The 12,051-nt window shown below is 38.4% G+C and overlaps 2 protein-coding genes across 3 annotated transcripts in view; both read left to right on the top strand.

The window, feature by feature from the left end:
* Window positions 1-2,931: 2,931 nt before the first annotated feature.
* Window positions 2,932-5,070, top strand: LOC118744057 (alkaline phosphatase-like). Its single transcript, XM_036476814.1, has 4 exons — window positions 2,932-3,014; window positions 3,086-3,417; window positions 3,483-4,491; window positions 4,852-5,070. Exons 1-4 carry the CDS (start codon window positions 2,942-2,944, stop codon window positions 5,040-5,042), a joined length of 1,605 nt encoding a protein of 534 aa, XP_036332707.1. The 5' UTR covers window positions 2,932-2,941; the 3' UTR covers window positions 5,043-5,070.
* A 4,026-nt stretch (window positions 5,071-9,096) lies between these two features.
* LOC118743425 (tyrosine-protein phosphatase 3-like) overlaps window positions 9,097-12,051 on the top strand; it is a 50,057-nt gene continuing 47,102 nt past the window's right edge. Inside the window, exons 1-2 of one of the 2 annotated variants that reach the window (XM_036476080.1) lie at window positions 9,097-9,460; window positions 10,597-10,754. The gene's annotated coding sequence lies outside the window, so the exon portion shown is untranslated. Of the gene's footprint in view, window positions 9,461-9,500; window positions 9,695-10,596; window positions 10,755-12,051 lie in introns of those variants that run through there. The other variant, XM_036476079.1, reaches the window with a different exon arrangement.

Here is a 12,051-nt window from a genome sequence, read left to right as displayed (position 1 = left end):
TGAATGCAACGAAATTTAATGCGTCAAATCAGCACCGCTAGCTAACTGCAGGAATTTTGCCCAAATGAGGTGCGCATAAGCCTTGGGCGTTTTCCTATATCATCTCACCTAAGCACTTGCAATACTTCTCTATAAGTTTTTGTTTATATGTCTAGGCGTATGGCTTGTAATTAGAATTGCAACGCTGCAATTGACATTTAGCATATTTATGTATATGTGAAAGTAAATGAATTGGACTCTGCTTCGCCGCCGAAAGCGCTTTTTGATTGACTTTTATTAACACCGAAGCCTCAAAGCTGAGAACATTTGACTTTATAATCAACATCCAAATCTGGCACTGAGCCATAAAAATGTTGGCATACGTGTAGTAACTAATTGACACACCTGCCAGCGCAGATGTGGCAGCCAAAAATGTGATTACGAGCGAATAAAAATATGTGCAAATAACTACACCCACATTTTTTTTTTTTTTAACCCAAATGCAGCGAAGGGCATGTATACATACATACATATAATACATATATATGCTTTATACGATATATTTTTGCTGCATTTTACTACATTGTTGTCACCCACATGTAACTACATACATATTTATGCATGTATGTACATAAGAGTGTGCCCACAAAACATTATGTATTTACTAATTCGCTGCTGGCACTCGGTGTCCGCGTGTTGGCCGCGCGTATGTCCTCGAAGCGCAACTAAATGTCATTCATCAAAAATTCCGTGTAGTTACTGGCAATCAAAATAAAACTAAAATTCTCATTCGCGCCTCTGCTCCTGTCTTGGCGTATCAAAATTTCATAGTTATTTCATCAACTTGGTGCCGTTCCTCCCTCCACTCTCTGCCTTCTCTAGACAACGCATTACTTGCACCCTGTTGTACTTTTCAAAATAGTTATTTCCGCTCCACAGCTGTACCACTTCCGGCTCAATTCGTCGCTCGGCATGTTGCAGCGAGCAACAGCTGGTGCAGCAGCATTTTGGCCGGACGGATTGACTACGTTATACTGCCGCTACTTAGATTAAAATTAGAAATTATTGACCTGTGCTGGCCGAATGCCGGAAAGCTTCAGTGACTACCACCATATGGGTCGGACTGCAAGTGAACTGTTGTGCAGGCGGCGAACTTGTTACCGTATATCTACATATGTATGTGTATACGAAAGCGATCGTACGTAGTATGTGAAAATGTGCGCACATGTGCATACATACATATGTACGTACGTATGATTATACTTTCATCGAAAGCAGCAAAAGCTTTTCGTTTACATACGTCTGTTAAATTCTATCAGATAGTTTACAGATTGATAAAAATATTGCATGCGATTCGTTCGCTCTTGCGATGTTGCATTGAACGATATGAACTTGCTCTCTCTCTTTTAATTTATTTATGTTAATTGGTTGACGAATAGCTTCATGTATTCTTGGCTGGATAACAGGTGACTTCTGTTAGCCCCAACACTCTGCTCAAGCTCTTAAGCAAACGCATGGCTCAAAAACTACGTTTCAAAAATGACTTCGACGAACAGTTGCCCATTTCGTAGTCCATACTACAATCCACTACTCTTTAAACAAAACGCTATTGGATCATCCTCTAGGGGGTATTGTCCCATTAGCTTCGGCAGGAAGCAATATCCTCCGTGATGGGGATAGAAAATCTCAAATCTCAAGAAAGCAGCGTGCAAACTAATTAACTTAAGCTTTTCTACAGCCCACTGGCAAATGCTTAGCTGTGTTCTGTCTATTTAGAAAAATATTAAAGTAAGTAATGAACCCCAAGGTGGGTGATGGAGAAAATATTTATTAACTAGTACATTGCCGAAAGATATTAAGTAGGCCAATCAGTCTGTCGTCCTGAAAAGATTCGCGAAATTAGTGAACATCCATTCAAAGCTAGGCAATTTAAGAATTTCTGCTTTTTTTACAAATACCATCTAAACTATGGATTTCAAACGAGTTTTAGCCAAGGACTGTAAACACTAATTCAATAAAGCAATGCGGTGGCTCCGCAAAGTGGCTGCTGCTTTACGTATGAAACAACGCCATTCTAGTACTCAGCAGCGATGGAGTCAAAGATGTCGCGCACGTGGATGATATATATATATATATATATAGCTCACGAGTCATAATTGCACCTCCTCTCCCCTTTGCCAGCAAAAGTGCTGGTGAAAAGTTGCTAAGTCCATTTTTAAAAATTTATTTATTGACATCTTCTTCAAGTATTTGGCAAAACTTTGAATACAACATTTTGCGTATTTTAAGCAAATAAAATTTCTAAGCGAATCAAAAAAATTTGATGTTCATTAAAAAATTTCGTATTATTTTGGCATTATCGAATTTTGCATGCCTCTGTTGGATTTAAGTAGCAAATTTGCCTTTCCTTGAGAATAAATAAAAAGAAATAAAACAAGTACACAGCTAAATCCTTTTGGATGCATTTTTAATTTGTTTTGTTTTTTTCCCTATATCAAAATGTGGGCTTTCATAAGAAGTGGACTTGGCAAGTTTTCTCTCTAAGCTTCCGATATATACATATTTACATATGTATACTTTCATCAAAGTTTATTTTAATATTAAAATAATCTTAAGATAAGCAAGAATGAGCTAAGTAAACCATTAAATGCTCATTCACACAAGCATTAACATTGCATACACCTACATATATATGTACGTATGTTTGTATATATATAAAAATTTATTTATTTATAATCGTATGTAAATACGCCAAACTAAGCACCTACAACTGCCTCAACGTTATACAATTGTAAAATCATGTAACCTTATCCCACACATTTTGAGTGAAAGCAGCTTTACTGGTAGCTGATTACCTCGGCTGGGAAGCGATAAATAGACTGTTGGTCTGCGACTTTGCAAGCATTTAAATTCAGCCGTTAGCCAAGGAGCCTTGTTGAGTTAACAGTGGTATAACACAAATATGCAGGGCAAAACTTTGGCGACGCTCGTGTTGGCGCAATGTCTGGTGCAAGCATTGACCTTGCTCAACAAATGTTCGTTGCATTCTTCTTCACTTTAAAAGAATCTGAACACTTGTCTGCTACTTTCTTTTTTTCCATTACAGCGCCCGATTTACACGCACCGTACGTTGTGAATAAGCTGCAGCGGGACAATCCCAACAACATGGGCATCGGCATGGCTTTGAATAATCGCATGGTGCCGAAGGCTGAACTGGATCCGAAATTCTGGCGCGATCAGGCTAAAGAAGAGTTGGCTAAGCGACTGAGCAAACGGGTGAATAAGAATAAAGCGAAAAATGTGATCTTCTTTCTCGGCGATGGCATGCCATTCACTGCCATAACAGCAGCGAGAATACTTCAAGGGCAGCGTGTGGGCTTCACGGGCGAAGAACAGCTGTTGTCATTCGAAAAGTTTCCCTATACCGGGCTGAGCAGAGTGAGTATTTCGGTTTTCGGTTTGCCAGGTGGTACAGTTTCATGCCAACTCCCCCTTCTCTCCAGACCTACTGCACAAATGCTCAAGTGCCCGACTCAGCCTGCACGTCGACCGCTTATATGTGCGGCGTCAAATCCAACGTGCTCACGCTCGGCGTGAATGCTAACGTAGACTTCAACAACTGCACGGCCAGCATGGATGCCAGCAACCACCTGACCTCCATCTACAGCTGGGCGCAGGCGGCGGGCAAATCCACCGGTTTCATCACCACCACCTCACTCACACACGCCAGTCCATCGGGTGGCTATGCGCACGTTGCCAACCGCTTGTGGGAATGCGACGCCGATGTTCTATTTTACGGCCAAGATCCTGCCACCTGCCCGGACATAGCGCAACAGCTGGTTACAATGCAGCCGGGTAAGAATTTGGATGTGCTAATGGGTGGCGGCATGGGCAAGTTTCTGCCCAACACGGTCAAGGATTTGTTCGGCAATCCCGGCGAGCGGTTGGATGGCAAAAACTTACTCGCACGCTGGCAGAATTCGCACCCCAACGGCGTTGTTGTGAAAAACCGCGACCAATTGCTGCGGCTGAATGTCTCGCAAGTGTCCAACATCATGGGTCTCTTTCAATCGGAGTTGATGCAGTACCATCTGCATGCGAACGACGATCAGCCAACGTTGGCTGAAATGACTGGCGTGGCGCTCTCATTTCTCAGTAAGAATAATAACGGCTATTTCATTTTCATCGAAGGCGGTCTCATCGATTATGGAAACCACGAGAATAAGCTTGGCATTGCCTTGGACGAAATTTTGGAATTCGATAAAGCCATTCAGTTGGCGCGCGCCATGACCGATCCGGCGGATACGCTGATTGTGGTGACAGCGGATCATGGCCATCCCTTGAGCATATCTGGATATCCGGAGAGGGGCACTGATATTTTAGGTTTGAACGAGATGGGTGAGGATTCGAATGGAGTGCCCTATGCGACATTGAATTATGCGGTAGGTCCGCAGCAGTATCAGCATGCAGATGGAACTAGGATAAATTTGAGAGGAAAAATGAAAAATCCAGGTAAGAATAAAAGCTGTGTTAATTGCTGTGAAAGGCCGATGAGGTAGCACACCAGTTTGGAACTGTTCTATGCAAAAGCTTTGCAAAAGCACTGTTCGGTTCATATTTAATGGAGCTCTTTACGCTTCAGTAATATAGTGTAACCCAAATAAATCAGATTTCTTCAGCTACGCATTAGCAATCGGCCTTCAAAATGAATGTCTCAGTCTTCCTGAGTCAGGCCTACATACATCGATAAAAGAGATGGATCGTCATTACCATAAATTTTTTTAACAAAAATCCAAATCACATTCTCATCAGCTATTTGTAGCTCATTTACATCTTTAATACGAATTCATAAAATTTCTCATTCACTTGCAGACTTCGTAGCACCCAGTTATATTAAACAGGATGTGGGCGTTCATGGTGGCGACGATGTGGGCGTGTATGCGTCCGGTCCATGGGACCACCTATTTTGTGGCGTCATGCAACAAAATCTGCTACCTCACATGATGGCCTACGCTAGTTGCATAGGTGATGGTCCGAAAATGTGTGATAAAACGAAAAGTTAAGGCAACAACGATATGTACTTCTTACGCAACGGACATATTTATATGTATAAGTAGTATTTGCACACCTTAACCTCATTACCTTAATTGTAATTGTATTGTAGTAGTTGATTTTTTAGACTAATTCATTCATGTCTCATAATTAGGGTCATAAATTTTATAAGGATTAAAAATTGTTAAAGCGATTCTCGACAATCACAAAATATTTGTATCCGCCATGCGGTTTATGCCACGATCGCAGTATATATATCTGTTATGACGGTTAGTGAATCCCTTAACCATAACCTTAACTAAAAACACCATTCCTGCATTTCATATATTTTAAGCAAATATTAAGTCTTATACATATATATGTATGTATGTATGTTAGGTAAAATGATTTAAAATAAAAATTTAAAGAAAATCTTACTAAAACTGCCTCTTTCACCTTGAAATGTTGAAAAAATTGGAAACATGTTAACCTTCGTTTTCTTCGAAAAATATCTGGCGGATTTACATGAATATGAACAATATATCAATCGCCTCGTTAACTCCCATTCACATCGCAAGTATCTTCTGCAATGCACAAGGTAAACATTTTCGCACACTTCAGCTTCTGCTTTTGCTGCTGGTTGATTCGCATACCACAAGGTAAAATATAAATTTACTGTTGATCTTAATTAATAAATTATTTGGAAAGACTAGTCAAATATGAAGATGAATAATCTGTGTATTCGAATTATTTATTATTTAAATTTGGGCATTAAATATTGCAAATGCTTCTTTTCCTGTATATGTACGTATGCATGCACATACATACATGCATGTTTATACATGTTGTCGTTTAAAGCAGAAAACCGCGTATCAACAAAATGCAACTTCGAACCTTCCGAATGCACGAACATTTGAATGAAATTATTTTTAAAAAGTAAATGGCTAAATTGTTCCTTCGGGTAATAATAGGTTTGTCCCACAAGCTACTTGTAGAAAAACTCGAGCAAACTTCAAACTGTCAGCGTATATCAAATAAACTACAAAATTTATAAGCTGGTGGAACAAACCTAATAAAGACTCCGGGATATCGAGTTCTCTTTAAAATGTTTTATTTAAAATGATAAAAGGTATACATGGATCACCCGTTATTTTTAAGTATTTATGCGAAATATATTAAATAGTAGGCTCGGCTGCAGAATGGTGTCCGTCGCAGAGAAATTGACTACATATATATGTAAATGTATAATAATAACGCCTCCTAATGGTAATGACTCTAAATTACGGAAAGAGGACTACATTTTACCAGGCACAAATCTTACCGCAAATTAAGCCCACTTGACTTTCAGGCGTTGCTCAATTCAGGTGATCGGCCTTCAACGGTACTGCCCGCTACGGCGGCTTTGTTTTCTCCACTTCAACAACATACAAAGCCACTCTACAGCCAATAGATACGCTACAGCTACAGTTGAGTGATATCGGGGAAAGATTGGTGAGAAGATAAATGTTAAAGAGAAAGAAAATATACATAAATGTATGTGAATTCGAGAAGTTTTAAATGCTGACATGCGGCACTGTGGGCCGAAAATTTTCTGTGAAAATTTGATAGGCTTTGCAGACATAGACTTCGAAAGGACACTTGAGATATGGAAAGATCACTTTTCATTAGCGACACAGACACTGCATTGGTCGAAGAAGAATCCTGACTAATATACGCATGAAACTTAGGCATTTCCACCATACCAAGATGAGGCGAGACCAGAAATAACCAATTCCCCTCAAGCCACCGGATACCGGTTGAGCCGGTCAAATCCAGCGTAAAAATCTAGTTGGGCGCAGGTACCATCTGACGCAATTTGGTATAACGAATACATGCCCGAATACAGGTATATTAAGGCACTTCCACAAGATTCACAAGACGAGAATGGAGATCCAACCGTTTGCGCTAATTACAATGGTTTACAATTTTTCAACATTGCTCATGATATCCTATCGGCAAACTGTGTGAAAAACTGCAAACAAAAGTTGGCTTCAGACCTAGTAAATCCTCCTCTGGCCACAGTCCATTTTGGCAAAGAACCAAACCGGCACGCACCACATTTATTGTAATTTTTTGAAAGCGTCGTTTGAGAGCACCAAAAATGAGAATTCGGATAACCGCATAATTAATAGGGACTGAACAAAACTTTCCAAAATACCGAGGACCTCTTCGCTCCATTCGAGACAAAAGGTGGCAACTCACCGTTGTGCAGCTGGTTTTTGAAAGTGTAATACGAGCTGCTAATCTGATTAGCAGATGGCATTGCCATTAGTTCCAGCTTAGAGAAGGAAGAAGAATCAGCTGTAAGTTTCCTAGATAAAAGGACTTTATTTACAAATAACGCAGTATAAATTTAAATTGACATCAGATATGCCTAATGTATTTGTTTTCTTTATTTTCTCATACGACTACGAAGGTCAGTGATATTCGAAGATCAGCTAAAAAAGCCTCCAAACAGAAAGTGTTTTTGAAAATTGCATACTCTCAGGCGTACCTAATACACATGCAAATTTGTGTGCTTTTATAAGTGCATGTAATTCATATGACTCCATAGGAAGACTCCCTCCAACTTCTGCAAATTCGTAAATGTTCACGATAAGTTTTCATGATTTCTATGAACTTAATACAAAAAGCGCATATACTCGCATTTAAACACTTTATCGACAGCAGCTAATGGGAGAGCTTTTCTCATATTTCGTTTATATGTAGAAAGCTTCTACCTAAAGAGTTAATATTCCACTGGGGTGCCACAAAAAAATACTTTCGCTTGTGTTTCGCATGAGCTCGAGGTTTTGAACTGGAAACCTCTGGGTAATCATTTAGTTGATTTTTCAAGAACCTTTAAATAAAACAAATAAGAAAACCTTAAAATTTTTTTTAAGGTAATGTTAAACGAAAAAATGTGATGCTATTGATTGAATATTTAGAAAATAATGTGTAACTAGTTTTAATTTTAAGGCACTTTTCACAAAATGGAATAGAGCGGTTTCAAAATTTTATTTGGATTTGCGGCTTTGGATCTTTTTTCGACCACTCCGTTTTTTTTTTGTTTTTTTGTTTTTTTTTTCTGAAAGTTCTGAACTAAATAAAACGATATTTTTTATACGCACTTCAGATTGAAATTTAATTAATTTTAATGTGACCACATACCTCATTACCTTCTCGTGATAGATTCGAATATTTTAGTAATTTTCATATATGTACACAAATGCAAGGTGGCGCAGCTGCAAAAATTGGGGGTTCTCTATCTGCAAGCGCTGATGTTGCTGAATTCGTTCGTTCGAAAAGTCGTTGGACCCCCGCTGAAACCAAGTGGGCATCACCTACATATGTTAGCTGTAAAAGCCTACTGAAGCTGAATGGTCTTCCGATATTGGACGTCGAGGGTAAGCACGAAGCGGTCGATAATCATAAGCAGGAGCCAGTTGCTGTTATGTCGAGCATTGTCAGCACAGGTGCCACTATTTCATCAGCTTGAGCTTTCAGAATATCTGCCTCAATTAAACTGCAAAGTAATCTCAAAAAATGTGGATTGATGCTGGTGGCGACTTTTAGAAACGAATTCTATCTAATGATCCTTACCGGCGCTATAGCGAATACGTTTGGAAATATTTACAAATAGCGATCAAAAAATCGATAATTATTTTTTAACTTTAATAACCTAAAGAAAATTAACTGGCTTCAACCATTAGTGTTTTTTATCCACCCTATTTGGTTGGTATGTCCACAGATAAGTAGAAATAAAAGCTCGCTCACTCTAGTAGCAAAATCCAATGTATGTATGTATGTACCTCTGTATTCGAGTACAAAAGCGCTCTCGCGCCACTTAGGTACAGGTAAAAGCATTAACAGACGCGTTGTACGGGCAAAATTTGCTGGCTAACAGCAGCAAGAAACCGGCCGTGAAGAGACAATAACAGCTAACAGTAGCAGCAGCAACATCAACAACAACAACAACAGCAGCAGCAGAGACGGAAGTAACAGCAACGGCAACCAGAAAGCGGCCAAGCGACCAGGCGGCATTTGGTAAGCGTTGACGGTAAACAGTCAGCAGCGATGCTTTCATTGGGGCAACAGCATAAATTTTTGGAGGCTGTTGCATAAAGCGAGTAAAGTTAAGTGATAAAGTAAATAAAAAACGATAAGTTAGAGAGCGAATGCAAACAAATTCTGATTAAAAAAATAGTAAAAAAAAATTCAGCAGCTGAGACAGTGAAGTGCAAGTGCATTGAGAAATATATACATATATGTATGTATGTACTAAGTACATGAGTATGTTACGCTTTCAAAAAGTATTACGAAAAGTGACACCAGCGTTGTACAATAACTCAAACTGCAAAGCTATGATTAGCACTTGAATAGGAGTTAAAAATACACTTAAAAAAAAAAAAAACTAATCGCGCTCTAAAAGGTGTGCATATGTATCTAGAATGTAGAAAAGTAAATAAATAATAAAGATTTATTAAAAACAAACGATTAGCCAGTCATTGTTACAAAAAAAAAAAAATTATGCCAATAAACAAGTGGTGAAACTACACGCTTATTACCGTTAAACAAAGCAAGCGCTATCACGTTGAATCGCAGTTAAACACGGTCGGCTAGTTGTTGAGCTGCACGCTTCCAACTGGAGATTGCACGAATTAAGGTGAGGAGCCGGCCCCACCCCCAAGCGCCCCCTCTCACCCTCCCGCGCGCAATTACTCTTTATTATTCATATTTATATGTTACACACAAATGTTTGTACTTATTTACATATATGTATGTATGTTTGTATGTATGGAAGCGTATAAATTGTGTTTTAAAATCTGCATACCCCCCCCCCCCCCCCCCCCGCATTGCCATAATTGCTAGGTGTTAGCCAAAGCCGGCAACACAACAACGCCAACTAAATAAATTTATCGCTCACAACAAAAACAATAACAATGCTGCTGTTAAGATAAGCACAACAGATTACGACGCAGCCACGCAACCCAGAGGCATTCGAAAAGTACACACAAATTGTTGGCAGACAGACAAGACAGCGTGGCAAACAAAATAAAAATTTACAAAAATAAACAACTTGACGGATGGTTGGTTACCTACATACATATGTACAAATAGATCGCCACACATACATACATACATACATACATATGTACTAACGACCAAGTTTAATACGCTCGTCATTGTACTCTCCGCCAGCACTCCGCCAGTGTGGCTGGCTATACATCCGGGACGCCGCTGATAACCCTTTCAGAATTCCTTTGCAACTCAGACAAACCAGTTGTGCTCGCCCCTAAATAAGTCTCGGTGCCCCAGCACGCAGCCTATCTGTATTTATTTGACCGGTTAAAAATTCAGCGGCGTCTCGAGACATTGTTATTGTGAACTTTCGTTTGTTGTTGTGTGTGTGTGTGTGTGTGATTTTCTTGTTCTTTGTGCAACAGCGACAAAGCGCGCAATACATTTATTGCAATAATCGAACAGTTGTTTGTTTATTCGGTCGCCGCTGTATGCACCACCGTTTTGTACCGAAAATATTCCAACAATTTATTCGCTTAATTGCAGTTTGCATTCACATCGCGCCAACAGCCTGCCAGTTTACATAATTTATCAACCGACACATTATTGCGAAGCCACCAAGTCAAGTCAAGTCAGTCAGTGAGCCCGTCAGCCAGCCAGTCAGCCAGTCAGCCAAGCCATTGCAACTCAGCGCCGTCTAACAGGTTGGTACCATTGCATTTTAAGCGTGAAGCTATTATTTTTTGTGAATACATATTTATTTGTGTGCATTAAATTATTTATGTGTCTGTTTGTATGCTGCGCTTTCCCGCAACAAGTCCCAGTGGGAAAAGTAGTAGTGCGTTACATGCGTGATAAATAATTTGTTGCTTTTCTTATGAATTTTAGATTCTATTACAGATTAATATGTAATCGGCATTTTAATGTATCCAAAAAGTCCAAAAAAAAATCATATCAAATCGCATACATTAGGCACTGGGTAATGCAAAATTGAATGTCCCACTCTTCTTAGGGCATCGCCGTGGGGGAAAATAGGCGATTTCGAATGTGAAAACGATTATTTTACTGATTATTTTTCAAGATTATCCTACATTACATTTTCCCACTGGGATGCATCTTTTTCTGTCTCTCTTTCTGGGCACTATCTATTTTCTCATTTAATTTTCGATATATGTACATATTTATTTCCTTAGTTCTTATGCACTTTCGTAGTCTGAATGTTTTTGTATTTTGTTTTTTTTTTTTTTGTACACATATTTTTGATATGTTTTTATTGTTGTCTGCTATGGCGTGCACACGCATTTGAATTTCTAATGAAGCTAAGAAACAATGCGTGTTTGTAAGTATGTAAGTACATTTTCCGAAAGTGCCAGCTGCACTCTTTGGCATACATATGTACATGCATATACACATGTGTTTCTATGCACACACGTGCATACATATGTATGTATAAACACTAAGGTGCAAAAGAAGAGAAACACAAGCTTTATTTTAATAGATACTTTTTAATAAATATTTTTTAGTATTTATTTATTAGAAAATTAATGGAAAATAAGTTTCTAAAATTGTACAAATTTCTTATTTGAAATGCAATTTTAATTCCTACAGCGTATTAACTTTAAGCTAAATTAAACTAAAAAATAAAATGCTCCGGAAACATTAAAAAAAAATGTATTTAAAGAAGAAAAATTATTGTAGCTAGTAGAGACTAATATGGTAATAAAATGTAAGCACATAAAAACAATTTACTTATCAGCAGATTCGATTTCTTAAGCAATGCTTTAGAAAACATTTTAATTATAATTTTGTTTAATTTTCTGTGCTTTTTTTAATTCTTAGTAGCATAAGGACGAATTTGTGTACATATAGTTACATATCCTATAAATGAATATATAAAGAACATAAAATTTTTTTGGTGAGGCACCTTAATGTCTGTCTTAAAAAAAAATATATATATAAAAAAACGGTATTTTTTCTATGTTGCCATTTCACAAGCTTTTT

This window comes from Rhagoletis pomonella, unplaced genomic scaffold (assembly GCF_013731165.1).
Source record: "Rhagoletis pomonella isolate Grant_MI unplaced genomic scaffold, Rhpom_1.0 Rhpom_scaffold_00007, whole genome shotgun sequence".
In the NCBI taxonomy this organism is placed as follows: Eukaryota; Metazoa; Arthropoda; class Insecta; order Diptera; family Tephritidae; genus Rhagoletis; species Rhagoletis pomonella.
Note: the sequence above shows the minus strand (reverse complement) of the source record. Positions and strands in the feature narration are given on the sequence as shown.